Source organism: Pelodiscus sinensis, chromosome 22, assembly GCF_052426305.1.
Source record: "Pelodiscus sinensis isolate ZL-2025 chromosome 22, ASM5242630v1, whole genome shotgun sequence".
Classification (NCBI taxonomy): Eukaryota; Metazoa; Chordata; order Testudines; family Trionychidae; genus Pelodiscus; species Pelodiscus sinensis.
Genome location: NC_143073.1, coordinates 16,637,763 through 16,663,128, shown reverse-complemented (window position 1 = coordinate 16,663,128; position 25,366 = coordinate 16,637,763). Strand labels below are relative to the sequence as shown.

Genomic DNA, 25,366 nt, shown 5'->3' with positions numbered 1-25,366 from the left:
CATGTGGCCCGTTGACCACAGTTTGCCCACTATTGGAGTAGAAAGTGACTCTGAGCCAGCTGTGTATAAGTATCTAAGCCTCTAAAAAGTTGTATGTGTATTTTTAGGCTCCCTCCTTGCTACCTTTGAAAATCGGGCCTTCCATTTCATTGTACCTTAGTTTTCTACCTGTAACAAAGGGATAACAATACACCCTTTCTTATCTATTTAGTTTGTATAATCTTTGGAGTGGGGATTGCCTCTTCCTGTATGGGAACCTAATCTCACACTTGGGGTGTACCCCAAAACAAATAACCTACCCTGCAAGGGATGTTCTGAGGCTTAAAGCATACAAAGTGCTTTCAGTAGGAAAAGTGCTAAGTAGTTGCATTAAATATTAATAATATTATTTCCTAGGATTTGAAGTGTCTCTCTGACAGCACTGTTAATAGTAATGTCCCAGCTTGTGACTGAAAGTAACAATTAGCAAAGCATGTTGTTATATAGCCTTAAAAGCAATCTCATAAGCCCAATATCATGAAAACAACTCAGAGTGCAGAGGCATCCCTGAGTTTACTCTCTAAGGGTATATCTACACTGCCACCATAGTTCGAACTAGGGTGGCTAACGTAGGCATTCGAACTTGCAAATGAAGCCCGGGATTTAAATATCCCGGGCTTTATTTGCATGTTCCCGGGCGCCGCCATTTTTAAATGCACCGGAGTTTGAACTACCTGCCCGCGGCTACACGAGGTACGGACTAGGTAGTTCGAATTAAGGCTCCTAATTCACACTACCATTACTCCCTCATTGCAGGAGGAGTAACAGTAGTTCGAATTAGGAGCTTTAATTCGAACTACCTAGTCCGTGCCGCGTGTAGCTGCGGGCAGGTAGTTCGAACTATGGGGCATTTAAAAATGGCCCAGGAACATGCAAATGTTTAAATCCCGGGCTTCATTTGCAAGTTCGAATGCCTACGTTAGCCACCCTAGTTCGAACTATGGTGGCAGTGTAGACATACCCTAAGGCCGTATTTACACAGCAGCGTTATTTTGGAATAACTAACATTATTCTGAAATAACATAGCCTGTGTCTACACAGCAAGAGGTTATTTCGACATAATATTGAAATAATGTTGAGCTGGAGGACTTCTTACTCTGACTCTTGTAACCCTCATTTTACGGGGAGTAAGGGAAGTTGGATGAAGCGTGCTCTTTTTCAGACTTCCTGCTGTGCAGAGTGTCAAAATCTATTTCGATTTAAGCTACGCAATTGACATAACTCAAGTTGCGTAGCTTATTTTGGCTTTAGTCCTGTTGTGTAGGCATGCCCTAACAGAATAGAGCAAGTCTAAATGTGCTTAATGAAAAGAAAACCATTGGATCGCTATTAGAGTTAAGTCCAGTTATTACGGGTCCTGCTGTTTGTCTGTCACTGCACCTGTGCAACTGTTTGTAGGAGATGTGTCACCTCACTGACTTGCATTTTGAGGAAATCGTCCAGCGAGCGCTGCAGAAGTCCTTGCAAGAGTGCATGGGTAAGTCCACTGGACCTCTTAAGCAACCCCAGGACAGCTGATCAAATGAAGCCTAAAATGAAAACAGCTAAATTGGTGCCCTATGAAATATTTATTTGGATGAGCCAGACATTTTGTAGATATTTCTCCTGTCCCTTTTAACAGGAAATACTTTAACTAAAATATGTCCTCAACACACTGGAAAGCTAGGATTTTAGCGGTTTAAAAACATAATGAGTCCTGATTCTTAGTTGGAGTAAATTAACATTGCTTCCTTGAGGGAGGGAGGGTTTTTTATACCAGCTGAGGATCTGGCTCTGGCCCAACTAAGACAGTTTTGTTTCTTTGGCATGTCAAAACAAGGCCACCATGTCACAATCACACGTGCTGGTATATTTCAACCTGCCAAAGCACATTAAGTTTCTTGCAAATTAAGTGTCGCCACCCCTCACTTTATGTTGACTGTGAGAAATCATTTCGGTCAGAAACAAGGAATCATGAAATTGAGGTTATGGAAAGTTATTTCTCCCAAAGAATCAGTCCCATAGCACTGTAAGGTTCCTACAGAAATATTTGTGTGTGTGTTTTCAAATTTAGGTCCTAGTGTGGAGTTATAAAGATGGAAACTTCCCTGAATTTCAGGCTGACTTTTGAATGACTTCAGTCCTGAGCTGTGCTAGCAAAAATCAGTGGTTATCAGCAGTGCATAACTTTCCTAGTTTAGGCTTGGCCTGCCTTTCTGTTTACTAACTAGCTCAATGCAGGAGAATCACTTGGTGGCAATTCACAACTTGTATTAGGCATAAGATCAGATTGGGTGAGCATAATGCTCCCTACTGGCCTTAAAGCAAATAAATCTCTGGCCTTGATCCTCTAAAAACTCAAGCACATGCTTAACCTGGGGCATGCAAAATGTAACTGCTGCAGCAATGGCAGTGTGGCTGCATGAATAGAGCTGCTTGCTGGGACTCAGGAAACATGGTCTGCTTGATGACCTCGGACAAATTGCTTCCCTGCTCTGTTTCTCAGTTTGCACACCAGTAAAATAGGACTAGTGATGCTGACTTCCTTTGTAAAACACTGAAATTTCTTATGAGGAGTGCTACAGAAGATCTAGATATTATTTATTTGTATTACAGTAAACTTCCGATAATCCGGCACCTTTAGGACCCAGGGGGTGCCGGATTATCAGATATGCCGGACTATCAGAAGGGGGGGCTATGAGGGGTCTGGGGTGGGGTGGATGCCACCCCAGACTCCTCATAGCCTCCCCTCCGATAGTCCGGCTCTGCCCCAGGCATTCCTGATTCAGCTGCTGCTGGTCAGTTTCAGCAGCGGCTGAATCAGGGACGCCTGCAGCAGAGCAGCTGAAGTACTGCCAGGTTGGTCGGGTAGCGCCGACCCTTGGCGCTGCGACACCAACCCAGCAGCACCCCAGCTGCTTTTGGGGACGCCTGGGGCAGAGCAGCTGGGGGGCTGCCAGGTTGGTCCCACAGCGCCGAGGAGTGGCGCTACTGGACCAACCCGGCAGCACCCCAGCTGCTCTGCCCCAGGTGTCCTCAAGTCAGCTGCTGCTGATACTGATCAGTGGCTGACTCCAGGAAGCCCGAGGCAGAGCTACTCTGACCCGGCTTCCTGGAGTCAGCCACTGGTCAGTTTCAACAGCAGCTGAATCGGGACGCCTGGGACAGAGCAGCTGGGGTGCTGCCGGGTTGGTCCCCACAGCGCCGAGGTGCGGCACTGCGAGGACCAACCTGGCAGCACCCCAGCTGCTCTGTCCCAGGTTTACCCAAGTCAGCTGCTGCTGAAATTGATCAGGGGCTGATTCCAGGAAGCCGGGGAAGAGCAGCTCTGGCTTGGGCTTCCTGGAGTCAGCCGCTGGTCAGTATCAGCAGCGGCTGAATCGGGGACAGCTGGGGTGCTGCCGGGTTGGTCCCACAGCCCCGAGGGGCAGCGCTACGGGACCTAACTGGCAGCACTCCAGCTGCTCTGCCCCTGGCTTCCCCGATTCAGCTGCTGGTCAGTTTTAGCAGCAGCAGAATCAGGGAATCTAAGGGCAGAGCAGCTTCAGTGGTCCGACTGCCTGGAGCACTTCCGGGTTCCTGATGGTGTTGGACCATCAGGAGTGCCGGACCATCAGATGCCAGACCATTGGAGTTTTACTGTATTACTTGATTGTGCTATGCCGCTAGTCACTTTGCAGAGATGCAGCCTGTGTAGCTGATAGGGTAATACGCAGAAAACCTGTTGGAATCCGAAAATGCATTTTGCTCCAGAGTCCAATTATTACTTGGATCAACATCAAACATTTTCAATGTGTGATGTGTCATGAAATTATAACCACATGCTGCCAGATAAAATGTGTGAGTATTTACACAGGGCTCTGTCTCAATTTGCAGAAGAGTCCAAGAGGACATTTCACCAGGCAGAAGTTTCTGAGGTGGCCGAACAACAAGGTTTAAAGAAGTGAGTTTATATCAGTCTTTGGGCAATCCCTGCAGTCAGCAGTTTATTGTATTATGCCTTGCATTAAGATTGAAGGGCAAGTTACCCTGAAAAATACATCCTTGAGTCAAAGGGCGAGGTCCGTGCCTTGTGTAAACCGGTGTGACTCCATTTAATCAGACCTCCACCATTGGAGGAGCTGGTCCAAATTTCATAAGGTCTGTCATAAAGCCTATCTACCAGGATTACAAAACTGCTGTTCTCCTTCTAGCTATTTGTTTCCAAATCGTTCTAGCTGAGTAAATGTAGGGGAGGCATCCCTTATCTGTAGCTATGGAAACAGAGGGAAAAGAACCCATGAAAAAGAATGACAGAGGCAAGCCAGGGTGTGAGCGTGGGGAGCTCTGAAGAGAAAGCCAGGGAGGAAACGAGAGAGAGGTTTGTTATCTAAAAGAGAGTCTAGGAAAAACAGAGAGTCTAGGAACTTTAACAACTAGAGGTAGAGATGAAGGAATCCAAAACTGAAATGAACACAGGGGTCAATCAAGCAGCAGAATTTCTGTCCTGCAGCAGATCTCTTCTCTTCTGCCTAGGGACTGATCCCACTGCTGGAGAATTGTGTCCAGTTCTGGGCACCATATTTCAGGAAAGATGTGGTGAAATTGGAGAGAGTCCAGAGAAGAGCCACAAAAATGATTAAAGGTCTAGAAAACATGACCTATGAGGGAAGATTGAAAGGACTGGATTTGTTTAGTCTGAAAAAGAAGACTGAGAGGGGACATGATAACAGCTTTATAGTACCTAAAAGGGAGGAGGAGGGGAAAAAAATTCTCCTTAACCTCTGATGATAGGACAAGAAGCAAATGGGCTTAAATTGCAAGATGGGAAGTTTGGGATGGACATTAGGAAAAACTTCTTAATTGTTAGGGTGGTTAAGCACTGGAATAAATTGCTTGGGGAGGTTGTGGAATCTTCATTATTGGAAATATTTAAGAGCAGGTTAAACAAACATCTGTCAGGGATGATGAAAGTCAGGCCTGGGCAAAATACAGCCCATGGGCCTGATTCGGCCGACCAAGCCACCAGATGTGGGCAGGCAGGCTCCCCAGATTGCCCCACAGCCCCATGCACCTGCCGAAACACAGCTGCTCTGTTTCTGTTTTAAAACTGGAGGAGAGGGGGGAAGTTTTAGGAGCCATCCCACCCCAGCACATTCCCATTGGCCGGTTTCTGGCAAAGACCAGCCAATGTGAGCTGCTTGTTGGAGTAACAGGCAGCCAAAAAGAACCACGCCCCCTCTCCTGGGCTCAATTATTCATGAAGCACATGGCCAGGCAAGTAGGCTGGCTGGTTGGGAAACATTTTAAACTCTGTAGGCAGGCAGGCTAGTTTGACAGCTGACAAGTAAGTCTCTTGGCCACAGCCCGCTTCTGGCACCCCAGCCCTTTCCTGCCCCAACTCTCTGCTCCCGCACTAAACATACCGAAACCCTCTGTCCCCCTCTTACACTCATACTCCCTCCCAGATCTGAAACCCCAATCTCCTGCCCCACATCATAGTCCCCTCCTACCTTAGGTCACATCCCAAACCTCTGCACTCCAGTCTCCTGCCCTAGGTCACAACCACCTCTTTCATCCAAACTCCCCCCCAGATTCTATTCTCCCTCCTGCACTCCAATCCCTTATCCCAAGCTCCCTTCTGCACCCAACCTTCATCCCAGAGCCCGCATCTCCTCCATTAATATCATGGAAGAGTGCAGTCCTCGACCACTTTCCAAAATCTTGGAGTGCCCCCTCCCCATCAAAAATTATTGCCCACCCCTGTTCTAGATGCTGCTTGGTCCTTCCATGAGAGTAGGGCACTGGACTTGATGACCTCTTGAGGTCCCTTCCAGTTCTAGTATTCTGTGATTCATCACCTTAGTCTAAATCTAAGGAAACTGCATTCTTTTGTAAAGCTGTGTGTGAGCTCTACTGACAAAAAGCACAGCATAACAACTAGGTGGTGATGGTGTACTATTTTGTCTTGAGTGATTTGTTCTCTCGTCTTCTCCCCAGAGGCATAACTGCATGTGTCTTGTTTTGGTAGGGCTGTGCAATGCCTCTACTGCTATTCCATATTTCTTTCCACAAAGGGAGGGCGGAGCAGGGTGCTTGCCTCTTTGAGTGGGAAATGGGGAGTTTAGCATGATCCTTAGTTCTTGTGGCGGGCTGTTCTACAGTCTGGCACTGACTTTGAGAAAGTTTTGTAAATGGATGTGGGCTGGATTAGCTCCCTGCCTGCCATGGGCAGGGGGGTGTTCCAGCCCCGCAGGCGGCCTGCTGTGGACAAGGGCTGCTCTAGTCCAGAGCTACTCCTGTCCATAGTGGGCCTGGATGCCCCTTAGTCAGGGCCTGCTCTGGTGTTTGGAGCAGCCTCTGTCCTTGGGGAGCCAAAGCGCCCCATAGGCTGGGGAGATCCTGCTTGGTTAACTGGTTAAATGTTAGGCTAAGCTAATGTTTAGCCACTTAACTGATTAACCAGGATTTTACATCCCTAATTCATGCTCCAGTTTCTCCTGAGAGCCCCTGGTCTTCAGCTGGACTACATCTCCCGGGATGCTATGTGGTCTCTTTCTGTGACTGAGCCACTGTGCTGCATCATTCCCATGTGGCACTGCAACAAATTAAAGTTGACCCCCCAAACAGAATGTTTTATTTAGATTGGGGTTTTCATTTCCATTTTCTTCATTAATTTTCCCAAATGAAAACCTTCCCTCGTTAATTAGAATCTAAATTAATCTGTTAGCTTTTGGGGGCAAAGACTGTGGTACATGCTATGCCTAGCACAGGGACAAATGGGGGGTCTTGCCACTTTAGATGTAATTAATAATAATAATTCATGTTTCCATTCATTCTCACAGATCAGAGCAGCGGTGGGGCTGGGAGACAGGAATCCTGGGGTTTATTACTCAACTCTTTAGGGAGAATGGGGGAGAGGGAGGATCAGGATCCTGAATTTTATTTAAAGTTCTGGCAGGGGAGTGTGATGTAGAAATTGAAGCCAGGAAGGAATGGGAGTCTGGACTCCTGGGTCCTATCCCTGGCTGTGGGAGGGGACTGGGGGCTAAAGCAGTATTCCCTGTAAGCTGTGTGCTTGTGCGGCCACTCAGAAGAGATTCAAGTGTGGCCCAGCTGATTAGCAGAGAGCCCACAGCTAGGTTTTATTTCTACTGGTGGTGCACATTCATACATCTCAGTGCACATAAAATTTATTCTGCACATTGATGGAAAAGTTAGAGGGAACATTGATCTGGGAGGAGGCTTGAAGCAGTGGGAGAGGAAGTCAAGGTACGTGGGCTTTTTTGTGAACTTTGGAGAGGGAAATGTTGTTTAGCAGTGAGAACTGAGAACTGGATATCAGATCTCTTAAATTTCCTTTCTGGTTCTCCCTCTTTCTTCACTTCTCTGTAACTATGGGTATGTCTACACTGAAAAGGTTTGACAATGAAAGGGCTGTCGACATGCAGAAGTCGCCAAAAGTGAAAACTGATCAAATCTGGTTTTCTGTCACTCATTGTCAACATTTCATGGCCACATTGTTAGCACCCAGTCTATAGAAAGAGAAAACTGAAAACTGGTGAAACCTGTTTTTCTGTCTTCCATTGTCCATATTTCCTTCCCACATTGTTAGCACTCTGTCCTCAGATAGAGCAAAGCAATGTAGGTAAGCATCCCACAGTGCCTGGCGTCACCTTTAGTTGTTAAGCCCCTTGGGAATGTGCAATGTAGCGGTATGCATTTTGGGAACATGAAAAATGTTCCATCAGCCACCTCTTTTCATTCCAGCCCATCCTGGGCTTCCAGCTTACTTTCACACTGCTTGAATGACAGTCCTTGCTACAAACTCCAGCATCTGCTGTGAGAAATCATGGATCCCACAATTCTCTCCCATGTTGTGTTCAAAGTGCCTAGAACATCGCACATTGCAGCAGAGCTACGTATGCAATTAATAGCAAAGGAGTAAGACTTGGATGCGGACAACAATGGTGATGGGGACAGAACCAAATCGGCATTGTATTGGGCTGTCACAGATCAGCTGTGCACCGTAGACTTGCTTTTGGGCTAGTAAGAAACCAGCACTTAGTGGTGGGGTGGCATTGTCCAGGTATGGGATGAAGAACTACAGAACTTTTGGGTGCATAAAGCAACTTTCCTGGAGCTGTGTGCTGAGCTGTCCCCTGAACTGTGTGTTAGGACACCCTAAAGCCGTGGTCACCAACCAGTAGATCACGATCTACTGGTAGATCTCAGGGGCTCTAAGAGTAGCTCTTGAGCCCTCTCTGAACCGCGTGCCTGCGCAGTACTTTTACATTAGATTTCCTCATTTGAGGAGCAGCTACTCACTGAGCAACAATACAAGTGAGTAGCTGCGAGGAATGGTGGGAGCTGGGAGGTTGGGAGGGCTGAAACACCCCAGCCAGCTGACTGTGGCTTTCAGCTGAAAGAGGCTGCCCCGCGCTCCAGCTGATCAGGCAGCTTCTCCTCTGCGCCTGCCCACGTGAAGCTTGGTGCACCCTGGCTGAGTGCCATGGCCAGCTGGCTGGGCAGCCACTTCTCTTCCCTCCAGCCCAGCTGCCCTGCACTCAGCTCAGGGAGGCTGTGTCTAGCTCCAGCTGTGCTAGAGCAAGCTTCCCAGGCTGAGCGCAGGATCACAGATGCCCATCTGATGGACTGTATATGACTAGCAATCGCAGACTACAACCCAGACTTCAAGACACTGGCAGATACTGTTCAGTCACAGGTGTCACGCTGAGACTTTGTTATTGGAAGAAAAAATATATAATTCTCAGTACTTGATTTCAGATTTACAAAATAGCAGAGAACAAAATGTATAATTGTAAATGCTTCATTTGACATTTAAATAGCATGAATTAAAAACAGACCATTTATTTCATAACTATAAACTTGATTTTAATTTTATATATTGCATAATTTAAAAATAAACTGTTTAACAGAGTGTATAAGGGCAGGGGATAGCAAGTGATGGACAGGAGAATAGAGAGGGCGGGACTTCAAGGAAGGGGCGGGGTGGTAGATCTTCGCCTGTTCTGAGACTTAAAAAGTGATCTTGGGTGTAAAAAGGTTGGAGACCACTGCAGAGAGCTGCTCTCTTGGTAGAGAAGTGTGTTGCTATTGCTTTATGGAAGCTGGTGACTCCCCATTTGCTACCATTCAGTTGCAAATCAGTTTGGAGTGGGGAAGTTAGGGTAGCACTTATGTAAGTGTGCAGGGCAATAAATTACATTTTGCTTCATAGAACTGTGACTGAGAAATGTGGATGACATAGTGGCTGGCTTTGCTGATATGTGCTTTCCAAACTGTGGTGGGGCAATTGATGGCACACCTATTCCCATGGTAACACTACCCCACTTTGCCTCAGAGTACATTAATTGTAAGGGGTACTTCTTCATGGTGTGTCAGGCACTTGTTGATCACTGTGGGCATTTCAAGACATAACAGTGGCGTGGTCTGGAAAGGTGTATGATGCACATATCTTCAGGAGCAGTGGCCTGTTCAGAGATCTGCATGCTGGGGCTTTCTTTCCAGACCAGAAGATTACAAATTACAGTGGAGGATGTAGAAATGCCCATAGTTATGCTGACTATCTGTCCCGGATTTTCCGAGACAGTCCCAATTTTTAATCTCCTGTCCTTGTGTCCCCATGCAGCAGTGAAATGTCCTGAAAAGCTGTGAGGCTCCAAATGCAGCTTGAAGCAGCTGCATTGCTGATTCCCCTCTGGGGGTATATCTACACTACCCCGCTAGTTCGAACTAGCGGGGTAATGTAGGCATACCGCACTTGCAAATGAAGCCCGGGATTTGAATTTCCCGGGCTTCATTTGCATAAGCGGGGAGCCGCCATTTTTAAAACCCCGCTGGTTCAAACTCCGTGCAGCGCGGCTACACGGGGCACGAACTAAGTAGTTCGAACTAGGCTTCCTAGTTCGAACTACCGTTACTCCTCATTTCACGAACTAGGCTTCCTAGTTCGAACTACCTAGTTCGTGCCCCGTGTAGCCGCGCTGCACGGGGTTCGAACCAGCGGGGTTTTAAAAATGGCGGCTCCCCGCTTATGCAAATGAAGCCCGGGAAATTCAAATCCCGGGCTTCATTTGCAAGTGCGGTATGCCTACATTACCCTCCTAGTTCGAACTAGGAGGGTAGTGTAGACATACCCTGGGGGAATAGGAGTCTGGGACATTTCCTGGAGCCTTTCCCTACTGCTTGGGAATCCGCCAATAGGAGCAGCTTGAGGTATTGCCTGTAGGGAATGCGTGAAAGCAAGTAAGGGGTTGGAGGGATAGGAGGGCAGCCACCGGGAACTGTTGAGTGGTTCAGGTGGGGGGAGGCCCGGGGAACTGGTGTGTGGCTCAGCTGGGCTGCGAATGGGGGAGGTATGGGGGACTGGAGAGCAGTTCAGCTGGGCTGTGTGTGTGGGGGAGGTGTGGAGAACAGGTGCACGGCTCAGTTGAGCTGTGTGTGGGAGGTGTGGGGGACTGGCACATTGTTCAGTTGGGCTGTGGGGGGATGGTATGGGGGATTGGCACATGGCTCAGATGGGCTGCAAGGGGGAAGTGCAGGGAACTGGCGTGCAACTCAGTTGGACTGCAAAGGAGGTGGGGGCTTCAGGAGTTGGATGCATGGCTCAGCTGGGCTGTAGGGGAGGGGAGCACCAGGAGCCAGCATGTGACTCAGCTGGGCTGCAAGGGAGACAGGAAGACAGGAAGCTCAGTGGCAGGGGTGGCAGTAGGGGGCCTGAAATGACCTCCCTTAGTCCAGAAAAATCCCTCGTCTGGGATACATGCTGCATGATTTCATATTGACCTTTAAGATGTCTTTATAGCGCTTATATTGACCACTGATAGAGCTCTTTCCATGAGCAAGCTGGCCATAGAAGACCATCTTTGGTATCCATGTATCATCCATCCTCATAACATGACTAATCCAGCGAAACTGCTTGTTCATAAGCATTGCTTCCATGCCCATGACATCACAAAGCTTAAGAACCTCCGTATTAGGAATTTTGTCCCACCAGTTCACATGGACAGTCTTCCTCAGACAATGCATATGGAACTGATTGAGCTTCGAAACATGGTGACACTATATTGTCCATGACTCCAAGCCATACCGCAGGACATTCAGGACAACTGCCTGATAAACCGCTATCTTGATATGAAGTTTAATACCATGGTCATTCCATAGCCGTTTGGTCAGTTTTCCAAAGGCAACGCTGGCTTTGGCTAGTCGAGCAGATACATCAAGATCCACATTTGTGCTAGAGCAACGAGAAGTCCTGTGGCATCTGAGGGTATGTCTACACTAGCCCTCTAGTTCGAACTAGGGAGGCTAATGTAGGCATTTGAAGTTGCAAATCAAGCTCGGGGTTTAAATATCCTGCTCTTGATTTGCATCTTCCTGGCCAGTCGCCATTTTTGAAATTTACAAGTCCGGACTAACTGCCCGCACGTGGCAGGGCATGTGCATCTGACGAAGTGGGTCTTTGCCCATGAAAGCTTATGCTCCAATATAGCTGTTAGTATATAAGGGTATGTCTACACTAGCCCCCTAGTTTGAACTAGGAAGGCTAATGTAGGCATTTGAAGTTGCAAATATCTCGCTCGCGATTTGCATCTTCCCAGCCAGTCGCCATTTTTTTAAATTTACAAGTCCGGACTAACTGCTTGCGTCTACACGTGGCAGGGACCCGGTATTTCTAATTAAAGCCCCTAAATCGAACTACCTGTTATTCCTCCTGCAAGGAGGTTTAGCAGATAGTTCAATTTAGGGGCTGTAATTCAAAATACCGGGTCCCTACCACGTGTAGACGCAAGCAGTTAGTCCGGACTTGTAAATCGAGAGCGAGATATTTGCAACTTCAAATGCCTACATTAGCCTTCCTAGTTCGAACTAGGGGGCTAGTGTAGACATACCCTTATAGACTAACAGCTATATTGGAGCATAAGCTTTCGTGGGCAAAGACCCACTTCGTCAGATGCATGTCAAGTGGGTTTTTGCCCACGAAAGCTTATGCTCCAATATATCTATTAGTCTGTAAGGTGCCACAGGACTTCTCATTGTTCTTGCAGATTCAGACTAACACGGCTAACTCTCTGATATTTATGCTAGAGGACAGTACACTTCCCAGATAGCAGAACTTATCAACAGCCTTAGGGTATGTCTACACTACCACCCTAGTTTGAACTAGGGTGGTTAATGTAGGCAACCGAAGTTGCAAATGAAGCCCGGGATTTGAATTTCCCGGGCTTCATTTGCAACTTCGGTTGCCTACATTAACCACCCTAGTTCAAACTAGGGTGGTAGTGTAGACATACCCTTAAAGACTGTACCAGCAGCAGTAAACACTGGAGTGCTAGGCTCTTTCCAGACATGCTGAGGCATATCTTCTGTCTTCTTGAGGCTCACTGTGATTCCAAAACAGTGAGCAGAAGTAACAAAGCAATCAAAAAGCTTCTGTGCATCCTTCACTTAATGAGCCAGCAATGCACAGTCATCGGCAAACAGAAGGTCACGAATAGTTGTAGTAACTACTTTAGTGCAAGCCTGGAGTCTCCAGAGATTGAAAATACTTCCATCTGTTCGAAACTGAATAGGTATGCCCAACGTGCAGTCCTTAAAAGCAACTATCAGCATAATTGAAAAGTAGATGTTGAACAGCAGAGGAGCAAGGACACATTCTTGCTTTGTACCGTTTGATATTTCAAAAAGTGCTGATGTGTCCCCATTGTCAAGGACGCGACCAAGCATGCCATCATGGAGAAACTGAATAATGTTGATACATTTTTCAGGACAACCAATTCATCCAAGTATTTTCCAGAGCCCATTTCTGTTGACTGTGTCGAACGCCTTGGTCAAATCGATGAAAATCACATAGAGGGGCTGATGTTGCTCTCTATATTTCTCTTGTATCTGTCTGGCTGTAAATATCACATCAGCAATGCCTTGACCGGCATGAAATCCGCACTGGCTTTCAGGAATAATACCATTTTTAAACACATGTTGTGAGAGCCGATTGTAAAGGATGCGGGCCAGGATCTTACCAGCTATAGAGAGCAGAGAGATGCCCCGATGGTCATCACAAGATGCATGGTCACCTTTCCTCTTATATATATGTACAATCAGGGCATCTTTGAAGACCAGGGGGACTAGCTCCTTCTCCTAAATGATGCTAAATAAATGGGTGAGATGGTACATCAGCTGGCCACCAGCAGCTTTTATACATTCTGATAGAATTGCATCACTGCCAGGTGCCTTTCCAGACTTCATCTGTTTAACAGCTTTTTGTATCTCATCAAAAGTTGGTGGTATATCCAGCTGTAAATCGTTAGCCCACTGAAGACTCTCTCTCATTAGTCCACCTTTGCACTATCCCCCTTGGCCAGACACCCTACCCCCCACCCTTCTCCTGCATCTACCGTTGCTCCTGCACCCTCCCTCCTGGCCACACACTGCACCCTTCCTTGCTCCTGCTCTCTCCCCCTGGTTAGAGACCCTACTACCAGCCTGCTTCTGAACGCTATCTCCCGTCCAGACTTCGCAACCTCTCCCCCTTCTGCCTACACCTCCCTCTCAGATCCTGCACCCCATCCCTATCCCACTCACTGGCAGCCCTGTCCCACACAATGAACTCATTTTTGTCCCCACCCCAGAACCTAAGGGGGTCCATAAAATCCACTAGAAAATAAATCTGACCTATGGGAAGTCCTGAACCTCAGTCCTCCCTGTCCCTTCCCTTCATCCTGTGGGGCTGGAGCACCAGAGAAGTGAGGTGTCTCAGTTGGGGGCCACCTCAGTGAGAGTTGGGAGTTTTGAGAAGGGGAGTTTTGTTTCTCACTTGTGTGGTCCCCAACTGATTTATCTGTGGGTCAGTGGCCCCTGACCCAAAAAAGTTTGCCCACCCATGACATAAATAAAGAAAACATTGAAGCCTTTTCTGTTGAACAAAAATTAATATTTACTTTATTTAAAATGAAGTTTGACAAATTAACGTGAGAAAGTTAAAACACTTAATCTGTTTAATAATTTAAATTAAACCATTCTCCCTAGCTGCAGCATTAGCAAAATGGTTTGAGCATAATTATGTAATTAATGGTGAGTTTCCATTATCAACTGGTGGTCTGCGGCAAGGTATATACATTGAGCCAGGCCACAGGCCAAAAAGGTTGAGGACGCCAAATGAAATTAATGGGTAGCAGGTTTAAAACTAATAAGCGAAAGTTCTTCATCACACAGCGCATAGTCAACTTGTGGAACTCCTTGCCAGAGGAGGCTGTGAAGGCTAGAACTATAACAGAGTTTAAAGAGAAGCTAGATAAATTCATGGAGGGTTGGGTCCATGGAGTGCTATTAGCCAAGGGGTAGGAATGGTGTCCCTGGCCTCTGTCTGTCAGAGGCTGAAGATGGATGGCACAAGACAAATCGCTTGATCATTGTCTTCAGTCCACCCTCTCCGGGGCACCTGGTGCTGGCCACTGTCGGCAGACAGTCTACTGGGCTAAATGGACCTTTCGTCTGACCCAGTACGGCCGTTCTTATGTTCTAACCACTGAAACAGAGTCACCCTCGGCCTCTCCCCTGAGAGACCACCCCAGGTTACTTGCTGCTCCACAAGAGTCCACAAAGAGATTGGGTCTCTTACCACAGCAGTGAAATCACTGTGTCACTCCAGTGTGGATGATGGACAGACTCACTGTGAGTCGTTCTCATCCAAGCAGTTGATGATTTAAACAGTGTGTTAAGAGGCCATGTGAAAACAGTTGGTGCGTCCACAGTGAGGCAGGATATATCTTCTCGCTACTGCAGTGGTTCCCAAACTTTTTGGCATCACGCCCCCTTTTTGATTTTTGAAAAACCCTCACACCCCCCCCCATAACAGCAAAACTTGTTGAGCAAAAAAAAAAAAAGGAACTGACCTGAGCGGAAAAACAAAAATAGCAGCAAAACTTAGGGGGGGATTTAAAGAGTGGGGGCTGGGTCACCTCGCGCCCCCCCCTGGAATTTCTTCACGCCCCCCAGTTTGGGAATCCATGCTCTACATAGAGGGTTGTCATTATTTGCGTGTCTGAGTAAACAAGCCCTTTGTGAGTTCTGTGAAGAGATGAGATATTTTGACTTCCAGTTTCAAGGGATTTGTTCTTCTGTCTTTGGGCTTCATGTTGCCTCAACTTGAATGGAGTTAGCTGTGACAATGCATTTCTGAGTTATTCTGACACACAGTGTAAAACCTGTGCTAAAGACCTTCAAAAATATAGGGGACCAATCAGTGCGAGAAAGCGCTGTTGTCAGAAGAAGTCAATTCAAAGTCCCTCCAGTTTTCTTCAGATTGCCTCTACCAGGCATTGGGGCTTTTACTGATTGGTCCTCTATATTTTTGAAGGTTGACTAAATGTTAACTGGATCTTCTTGAGTAATATCAACAGATTGCTTTGGGCCCAATCCTAGCTTAAAGTTTAAATTGCATCAGGTCCTTTGTAAGCAGGTTGGGAAATGGTCTCATTTGGTGATTATTATTAGACTAGCCAATTAGCCCGTCATAAGATGGGATTTTCAGGTGTCTCCTCCATGTCGATCTTCTCTCCTGTGCCTCCGGTCTCTCTCTCTCTCTCTCCTCCTACTGCCTCCCTCCCCCCCCTCAGCTCTCCTCTGCCTCCTGCCTCTCTCTGTCTCTCTCTTTCTCTTCTCCCCCTCCTGCCTCTCACTCAGGGGACCATGGAGCCCAAACGGTCGTTTGTGCCACTTGCTCCCACGTGGTGGCCCGGCTGAGCAGTGCAGAAGTCAGCCAAGTGTCACGCGGGAGGCGAAAGGAGGCGGGGCGGTGATATTCATGGCCAGGGGGCGGGGCCTGGAGCCGCTGTCACACCGCACGTCACCGCCCCGCCCCCCTTCGTCTCCCGCTGTGGTGCTCAGCTGACTTCTGCGCCGCTCAGCTGGACCACCGCGGGGGAGCCCAAACGGCCACTTGCTCCACTTGCTCCCCCGTGGTGGCCCGGCTGAGCAGTGCAGAAGTCAGCTGAGCGTTACAATGGGAGGCAAAGGGGGTCGGGGCGGTGACATTCACGGCCAGTGGGCGGGGCATGGAGCCGCTGTCACTCCGCACATCACCTCCCCGCCCCCCTTCGCCTCCCGCTGTGGTGCTCGGCTGACTTCTGTGCCACTTAGCCGGGCTGCCGCGGGGGAGCAAGCAGAGCAAGCGGCCGTTTGGGCTCCCCTGCAGCGGCCCAGCTGAGCAGTGCAGAAGTTAGCCAAGCGCCACAGCGGGAGACAACAGCGCCGCCCAGAGGGAACAGCCAACATTTCAGCGTTACAGAGTCACAGACATTGGGCTACTATATATATGATATTATTTACATAGTATAGAGGCATTGCCATCATAGTATTTACATATAAATTTCTCAGTAGCTTTACATATAAAATAGCCCAGCCCCATTGACCTTTATGGAAATGTACTTTTCAAGCACTGGTGATGTGGGTTAATGACATGGTGGTCTCCACCCTGTAATTGTCATGCTTAGTTCAATATTGTTATTTTGGCTTGTGGAAACAGAGGACACTTGATAGTTTTGCAGTAACTTAAAAAATGCAGTTGCAATACTTCTCATTAGGGATGTAAATTCCCATTAATTAGTTAACCTATTGATATTACATCACACTGGGGCTGCCAGCAGCTCCCAGTCCTCTCCTGAGCAGTCCCTGTCCACAGCAGGCTGAACTCCCCACAGAGGGAGGCTGTTCTGGACACTGGGGCAATCTCTGCCTGTGGGGCCCACGGCAGCCCCACAAAAAGGGGCAGCTCTGGACAAGAACTCCCCTGTGTGCAGCAGGCCCTCTGTGGGGCTGGAGCAGCCCCCTGCCCCCAGCCCCTCCGATTACCAATTAATTGGAACCAGTAAGCATCACTTGTTATGAGGATTAAGGAAGTTGTCCCGTGAAATTGTGGGATAGTTCTGGATGACTTCCAGGCCTTGAGTCAGATGGGGCTGCATCTTCATTGCAAAGAAATAGGCCTAGGAGTCTGGATTTCATCTTGAATTGAGGTTGGACTCCTAGCACTGTAGTCTTATGGGACCCCAGGTTTGAGGCTGGGGTTGTTAATGCAATTGCAGTATAGTTGCATGGGGGAGTCCTATGAGTCCAAACCCATCCCTATTGTTAGAGGATGGTGGGAGATCCTTAGAGAGATCACATGACACCCTTTACTACTGGTCATGTCCATCTTGATCCCAGGAATACTAACGGGAGCGGAACTTCTTATGGCAGGTGGGCAGAGCCTCGGGGTCAGTAGGCATGGCTAATGGAGTCAAGGGGCATGGCCAATGTGTCCCCATTTTTGGTTTAGAAAATATGTTCACCGTACCCATAGTGATCTTAGGTGATGTGATTAACCCTTTATAGCCATAGCTCATTAAGCCTTGCACGGGCACCTGGAGAGCAGTAAGAAGAAGTTCAACAATAGACTAAGCCAATGTTGCATGGCAGATTGAAAATGAGATGGAGGTGTATTTATGGCAGCCTAGACCTTTTGGAGGATTATATCCCCAAAGTGGTGGCCACATGCTGTTGCTTACATAATTTGTGTGAGAGTAAGGATGAAGCATTTGGCTGTGGGTGGAACTATGAAACATAGTGCCTGGGTGCACAGTTTGAACAGCTAAACACTCATATTGTTAAAAGAGCCCATAGGGTGGCCATTGATATCAGGGAGGCTCTGAGGAATCAATTTGACAGTGAGGTGAGCTGACATTTCTGTGTTGGGATTGCTTCCTTGCCTCATCCCACTGCTCATCCCGAGAGGGGCATTCCACTAAACCCAAGGGATATTTCAGACTTCCCGCAGGGGCTAGAGCAATTGGTGTGAGTAGTGTCACACAAAATAAACTCATGGAAACCTGCATCATATATATCTTTATTGATGTCTTTCAGTCAGGATGTTTGGAGGTAAAGGATGGAAAAGGCTATTGGAAAACTTCACAATTGTGTTAACATCCAGCTGTTAAAGTCACAGCTGCTTTCACAGGGAGTGGAGTGTGTTGTGAAAATGAGGGTATGTCTACACAGCAGCGTTATTTTGGAATAACATCAGTTATTCTAAAAGAACATATTGCGCATCTACACACAATGCCTGTTATTTCAAAAGAAATTTGAAATAACAGGCCTCTTGCTCTGACTTCTGTAAACCTCATTGTATGAGGTGTAAGGGAAGTCAGAGGAAGAGAGCTCTATTTTGAAATAAGTGCTGTGTAGATGTGCCCAAATTCGAAGAAAGCTATTTTGATTTAAGCTATGCAATTAGCTAAATGCAATTTCAAGTTTAGCTCTGCTGTGTAGACATACCCTGAGGCTGTGTCTACATTGGCGCGATCTCGTGCCAAAGCAGCCGCTTTTGCGCAAAAACATGCTGCCTGTCTACACTGGCAGGGAGTTCTTGCGCAAGAACACTGACGTTTTAATGTGTGAAATCAGTGCTTCTTGCACAAGAACTATGATGCTCCCGCTCAGGAATAAGCCCTTTTGCGCAACTGTTCTTGCGCAAGAGGCCAGTGTAGACAGGCAACATGAATTTCTTGCGCAAGAAAGCCTGATGGCTAAAATGGCCATCGGAGCTTTCTTGCACAAGAGAGCGTCTACACTGGCACAGATGCTCTTGCGCAAAAGCACATCTCTTGTGCAAAGGCACATGCCAGTGTAGACACTCTCTTGCGCAAATACTTTAACGCAAAAACTCTTGAGTTAAAGAATATTTGCGCAAGATCATGCCAATGTAGATGTAGCCACAGTGTATAGGTATAGAGGGAGGATTGCTGAATAAAGAATTTTGTGGCCATGGAGACTGATGTGTGGAGGGATGGTTGCTATGAAAAGAGTTCTGCATGTGTTGACAGTGAGGCCTCTGATTGTGTTTTCTCGGCATCTTGATAAAACATTTCAGCATCTTGTTTTGGTCTTCCTTGAACTTTAGCATGCACTCAGTGTTTTGTGTTCTTGCTTTAATCTCCAAAGGTTTTCTTTGCTCCCTTTTCTCTGTTTGAAGAGTTGAGTGACACAATACATGCTTGACCAGATCTTCCCTCATCTTGCATGATTTTTTCCTTAGTTGATGGAGTCTGTCTCCTGGTGATGTTTGCTGGTGAACTTCTCAAGGTCTGGTGTGGAAAAGGAACCATTAACAAATTGAGTGACTGTACTATTCATGATAAAGATTGTAGCATTTCGCTAGCATGCATGTGTCTGAATAAAACTTGCCACTTTTGTTGTTACTCTAACGTCAAAGACATCTTTCCAGACCCTTTGTTCATGGTGAGCTTTAAAGGGGCTGGTAAAGGGTAGGGGTGGAGTATTGGGCATGGGTTCCTAAGAAAGTACAGTGTAGACTTGTGCAGCAATTGCACATGGAAACAATTTGTAATAATTCTACACTTGTCCACAGAGTGGGTATGTCTACACTACAAAGTTAATTTGAACTAACGGATGTTAGTTCGAATTAACTTTGATAGGCGCTACACAGGCGCTCTGCTAGTTTGAACTTAATTCGAACTAGCGGAGCGCTTATTTCGAACTAGGTAAACCTCATTGTATGAGGACTAAGCCTAGTTCGAACTTACTAGTTCGAATTAAGGGGTGTGTAGCCCCTTAATTCGAACTAGTGGGAGGCTAGCCCTCCCCAGCTTTCCCTGGTGGCCACTCTGGCCAACACCAGGGAAACTCTATTGCCCCCCTCCCGGCCCCGGACCCCTTAAAGGGGCATGGGCTGGCTACGATGCCCGTGCCAGGTGCAAGCCTACCAGCACCCAGCCAGCAGACCCTGCACCTGGCACGGCTTGAGCCAGCCACCCAATGCCCCCCAGCCCTCCCCCTCTTCCCGGGACCAGGCTGGCGGCTCCCGGGAGCTTGCCCAGGACCGCAAGAGGCGGGCACCCACCTGGTCCAGTGCGGAGATCGTGGACCTCATCCACAACGTCCGCACTAGGCACAGGAAAGTGGCCGTCTAGGGCAGGATAGCTGCCAGCCTGACCACCCAGGAGCAGGTTTGCATGAAAATCAGGGTGGTCCAGTGAGACCCCTGAACCTGAGCCCTGAGCTTAGAACATAAAAACATAAGAATGGCCGTACTTGATCAGACCAAAGGTCCATCAAGCCCAGTAGCCTGTCTGCCGACAGCGGCCAACACTAGGTACCCTGGAGGGGATGGACCAAAGACAATGACCAAGCCATTTGTCTCGTGCCATCCATCTCCAGCCTTCCACAAACAGAGGCCAGGAACACCATTTCTACCCCCTGGCTAATAGCACTCTATGGACCCAATCTCCATGACTTTATCTCACTTCTCTTTAAACTCTGTTCTAGTTGTAGCCTTCACAGCCTCCTGCAGCAAGGAGTTCCACAGGTTGACTATTTGCTTTGTGAAGAAGAACTTTCTGTTATTAGTTTGAAGCCTGCTACCCATTCATTTCATTTGGTGTCCTCTAGTCCTTCTATTATGGGAACTAATGAAGAACTTTTCTTTATGCACCCTCTCCACACTACTCATGCTTTTATAGACCTCTATCATATCCCTCCTCAGTCTCCTCTTTTCTAAGCTGAAAAGTCCCAGTCTCTATAGCCTCTCTTCATATGGGACCTGTTCCAAACCCCTGATCATTTTAGTTGCCCTCATCTCTCCCACCCCCTCTCTTCCCCTCTCCCACCTCCTTTTCCCAGTCTCCCCGAGTTTTGTTCAATAAAGAGAGTTTCTATTTTTGAACACACGTGTCCTTTATTTTGTACATCAGGAAGGGGGGCTAGGGAGGGGTAAGTGGAAGGAGGTGAGGGAGGAATGGGGTATGAGCCCCCAATGGGGAGGACTGGGGTGGCTCTGTGGGCTCCTCGGGGTGGAAGCTGTCCTGCAGCCCTCCGATCAACTTCCCCCCTGGATGGCAGCCTGCGGCAAGTGCAGCCAGGCTGATGGCCGAGTGCTGTGATGTGCCCAGTGTGGGCACTCAGGGCACTCCAAGCCAGGACTGCTTTGCAAGCGGGGAACCCCTGAGAACTGTCTGTCCGGGGTGGGGGTCGGGTCCCTTTAAGCACAGCCCTCGGCTAGCCTGAGACAGCAGCTCCACGCTCTAAGTCCTCATCTGATGCCCTGCCAGCACTGCTTCCGGCCATCCTTAACCTCGGTTCAGGGTCCACTCAATGTGGACATGCTAGTTCGAATTAGCAAAACGCTAATTTGAACTAGTTTTTAGTTCTAGATGCACTAGTTCGAATTAGCTTAGTTCGAATTAACTAATTTGAATTAAGTTAGTTCGAATTAGTGCTGTAGTGTAGACATACCCCTACTTAGCTATTCAGTCCCCAGCCTGTAACAATGCTTGGGAGTCTTCCGCCCCAAGCGCAGGACTCTATACTTGTCCTTGTTGAACCTCATCAGGTTTCTTGTGGCCCAATCCTCTAATCTGTCCAGGTCACTTTGGACCCTATCCCTGCCCCCCAATGTATCTACCTCTCCCCCTAGCTTAGTGTCATCTGTGAACTTGCTGAGGGTACAATCCATTCCCTCGTCCAGGTCATTAATAAAGATATTGAACAAAATCGGTCCTAGAACAGATCCTTGGGCACTCCGCTAGAAACCAACCGCCAACCTGATATTAAGCCGTTGATCACTACCTATTGGGCCTGACAGTCTAGCCAGCTTTCTATCCATCTTAAAGTCCATTTATCCAATCCATAGTCCCTTAACTTACTCGCAAGAATATTGTGGGAGGCCATATCAGAAGCTTTGCTAAAGTCACATCCACTGACTTTCCCATATCCACAGATCCAGTTACCTCATCTTAGAAGCTAATCAGATTGGTCAGGCATGACTTGCCCTTTATGAATCCATGTTGAACAATTCCTTGCTGCTTAATGCTCTGGTTGTCACCGGATGAACCCTAAGCCCTTTGTCTACTTCTATTTCTTCATCAATAATTTCTGTCTCTGAAACAAGTGTTTCTGACTCTTTGCTATCAGACATATTCACACTCTGCTTGGTTGTGGACATGAGGTCCCCACCCAGGATTGTGTCCAGTTCTTTATAAAAAGGTATGTTGCTATTGCAGACCAGACTGGCTGTTTGCCTCCTTTGCTTTCTGGTGCACATGCTTAAGTTTCTTTATCTTGGCTCTGCATTTTAGGGTGTCTTGCTCATACTCCTTTAATATAGGGCTTAAGAAATGTGACTGTATGTGTCCTAGTTCCTATGGGTTACTCGCAGCTGAGATTACACCGATTCTTCTCCCTACACACTGATAAGATTCATAAGCTCTTCATTGCGTCAAGTAGGAGAGCATTTTGAGTAATATTCACCCCTGATTCCCTGAGAATTCATCATAAAGACCACCACACAACAAACCAGACACCAGGAAATGGATTTTTAAAGTTACCAGGGATCGCAGGTGGGAGTGGAGCATCTGTTTACCTTTTTATGTGGCTGCAGAGCAGCAGAGTTCAAAGCGCTGATCAGAGTGGCTTATCGGGCATTGTGGGAAACATGCTGGAGGTGAATAAAGGTGATTAAAACCCTATTGTACACACTGCATGATTGGTGACAATAAAGGGGGGGAGTCTCATGCAGAGGTGGAAGCTTTCTGTCGCTAAAACTGGGTGTTTGCTGCAATTTTTGTCATGTCGCAATGTGGATGCTCTCTGGGTTTTGTCACCAAAAAGGATTTTTTGGCGACAAAACTTGCAAGTGTAGACAAGGCCTGTGTTTCACAGGGGATGCAGTGAGGCTTAATTAAAATGTGTTACAATCACCCAGGGAACCAAACGTGTATTACTGCCATTTTCAAGGCACATGAAGCTGTTACCATTCCTATGCATTGTGTACAAATAAGCCAGCCTTCTCCTGTTTCTTTAGCTTCACCTGCCATTATTGACCTGGACCTTTTGCCCTTTTTAACTTAATTTTTGCAGGGGAAGCGGGAAGGGGCAAGCACTTGCTTTAGAAGTACAAGATACGGTATGGCCTCTAGGTGGTGCAAGTTCTCTGTATAAAATATCATTAATCAACCAGAAAATAACTTGAGGATGCTGAAAGAGTAGGACCCTCAAGGGGTCCAGAGAGAATGAGGTGGAGTGTTTTATCCCTGCAGGCAGTTTTGAAAAACCTATCCTATATGAACTGTCATGTGAAGCTTAATAAAAATCGGACCTGATCCCCTCACTCATCTTCTAGGCAAATAGTGATAGAAATGTAGCCGTGTTAGTCTGGTGTAGCTGAAACAAAAAACAGGACTATGTAGCACTTTAAAGACTAACAAGATGGTTTATTAGGTGATGAGCTTTTGTGGGCCAGATCTGAGGAAGTGGGTCTGGCCCACGAAAGCTCATCACCTAATAAACCATCTTGTTAGTCTTTAAAGTGCTACATAGTCCTGTTTTTTGTTTCCTCTAGGCAAAGTGGATTTGAAATTAGAACAATCATCTTTCCACATCTGTTTTGCAACACAAAGCCCTAATGTGATCTATCTAAATCTGTTTTTACTGAAACAAATTAACACAGTTACCACTCTGAAATTTATCTGTATTTTAATTTTTTTCATATTGGTTAAGGCAAGTCATATTGTCATCTTTATGGTATTCAGATTAATCTCATGCTAACAAGTGAACTATGAATCAGGGGATCATCTTTTTGTTCTCTGTTCATTCAGCATCATCCAAATGATAAATAACAATAATAAATTGATCCTCTGAATGTTTTTTTTAGAGAAACTTTGGAAACATCCCTACCTGCAGAGAATTTGGTTCTGGGGAGTGATGACCCAAAAGGAAGAGTCTTTGCTGTGGACCTAAAGGAGTCTATGGCCAAACCAAAGAAATGCAATAAACTTCCTTTGAACAAGAAGAGAAAGGAAATGTGTAAGTCTTTTGTGTGTAAAAATATATCCTGAAGTAGGATTTAAGTGCGTTACAAATCTTTATGCTAGCCTACTGCAATGGAGTGCATCCTCCTCCCCTCCCCCATGAAATCAAGGATGCGTAGGAGTTTTTAAGTCTGACAGAAGTTTGCTCCAGTATTTGTCACTCAACAGTAGACCGTGACTTTGTCACAACAGTCTTTGCTCCCACCACTTCCATCTGTGTTTTTAAGTCTTATGTTTTCTTTTTGTCTGTAGCAGATGAGAGCACGGAAGCGAACAAAGAAAGGCGTAAGTGTCACCGGAAAGGAGAGCCAAAGAAAATAGTTCAAGGCTACACCCTGATCACTGACCAAGAGGAAACGGAGGAAGGAGGAGGAAGTGCTTTCAGTGAGCTCAGTCCTGTTTCTGAAAGTTTAACACCGAGTTAGAGAGAGCCAAGAGAGAAACCTGGGTGTAAATTGAATAAACATGGAGACTTCCAGCACTTGATTGGCTTGGGGCTAGCCCCATGCCTTTCAAAATAATGGGGAGGTTTTGTTTATACTCAGGAAAATTAATCTGGATTAATTAAAGGTGTGAATTTAAACAGAGTTGCTTAGGAATGCTCTCATTCAGAATAAAAATGGCCTTCATTTGGTTTATTTTCATAATCAATTGATCTCAAAGCATATCATACTTTTTAATATGTTTATCATCCCAGCTGCTGCATGGGGTCGGTTATCCCCATAGTATAGATTGGAAACTGAGTCAGGGAGTGGTGTCTTCCCTAAGGCCCCATAGAGAGCTTCTGGCACTACAGGAAACTGACAGGTTTGGCAAGCTCTATGCTAGTGGATTCATAGATTCCAAGGGAGGCCTGGGCAAAATGGGTCAGATCTGATCCACCAAGCCATGGGATCCAGCCCGCGGCGGCAGTGGGGAACCCCAGTCAGGCTCCATTGCTTTCCCTGCAGCCCCACATGATATGGCTGCTGATCCCTGTTTCTATTTCAGAACTGGAGGGAATGGGGGGAAAGCTTCAGGAGCTGCCCCTGCCTCATCACAATCCCATTGGCTGATTTCTAGACAGCAACTAGCCAAAGGGAGCTGCCTGTTTGACTAACAGGCAGCCAAGAAGAACCACACCCACTCTCCTTGGCTCAGTTATTCACACAAGCACATGGCTGGGCAGGCAGGCTGGCTGTCTGGGAAACATTTTAAGCTCTGCAAGCCTTAGCTCTGCAGGCAAGCAGGCTAGTTTGGCTGCTGGCTGGTAAATCTCCTGGCCAGAGCCTGCCTCTGGCATCCCAGCCCCACCCTTCACCAACCTTCTGCCCCCCCAATCAACATACACAAACCCTCTACCCCCCACTTGCACCCATTCCTCCTCCCAAATTTGGCACCCCAATCTGCTGCCCCAGATCACAATCTCCTATCCTAGGTCACATCCCAAACCCCTGTACTCCAGTTCCCTGCGCTAGGTTGTATCTACCTCCTTCACTCAATCTCCC

The 25,366-nt window shown here is 47.1% G+C and overlaps 1 protein-coding gene across 8 annotated transcripts in view; it reads left to right on the top strand.

Moving 5' to 3' along the window:
• Positions 1 to 25,366, top strand: part of ZCWPW1 (zinc finger CW-type and PWWP domain containing 1) — a 115,531-nt gene that overhangs the window by 20,321 nt on the left and 69,844 nt on the right. For 4 of the 8 annotated variants that reach the window (XM_075907297.2, XM_075907298.2, XM_006114661.5 and 1 more), the window contains exons 4-7: positions 1,438 to 1,516; positions 3,895 to 3,961; positions 23,723 to 23,874; positions 24,132 to 24,263. In XM_075907297.2, the coding sequence (XP_075763412.2) occupies positions 1,438 to 1,516; positions 3,895 to 3,961; positions 23,723 to 23,874; positions 24,132 to 24,263 (430 nt within the window). The remainder of the gene's footprint in view (positions 1 to 1,437; positions 1,517 to 3,894; positions 3,962 to 23,722; positions 23,875 to 24,131; positions 24,264 to 25,366) is intronic. The other 4 variants (XM_075907300.2, XM_075907294.2, XM_075907296.2 and 1 more) reach the window with 3 other exon arrangements.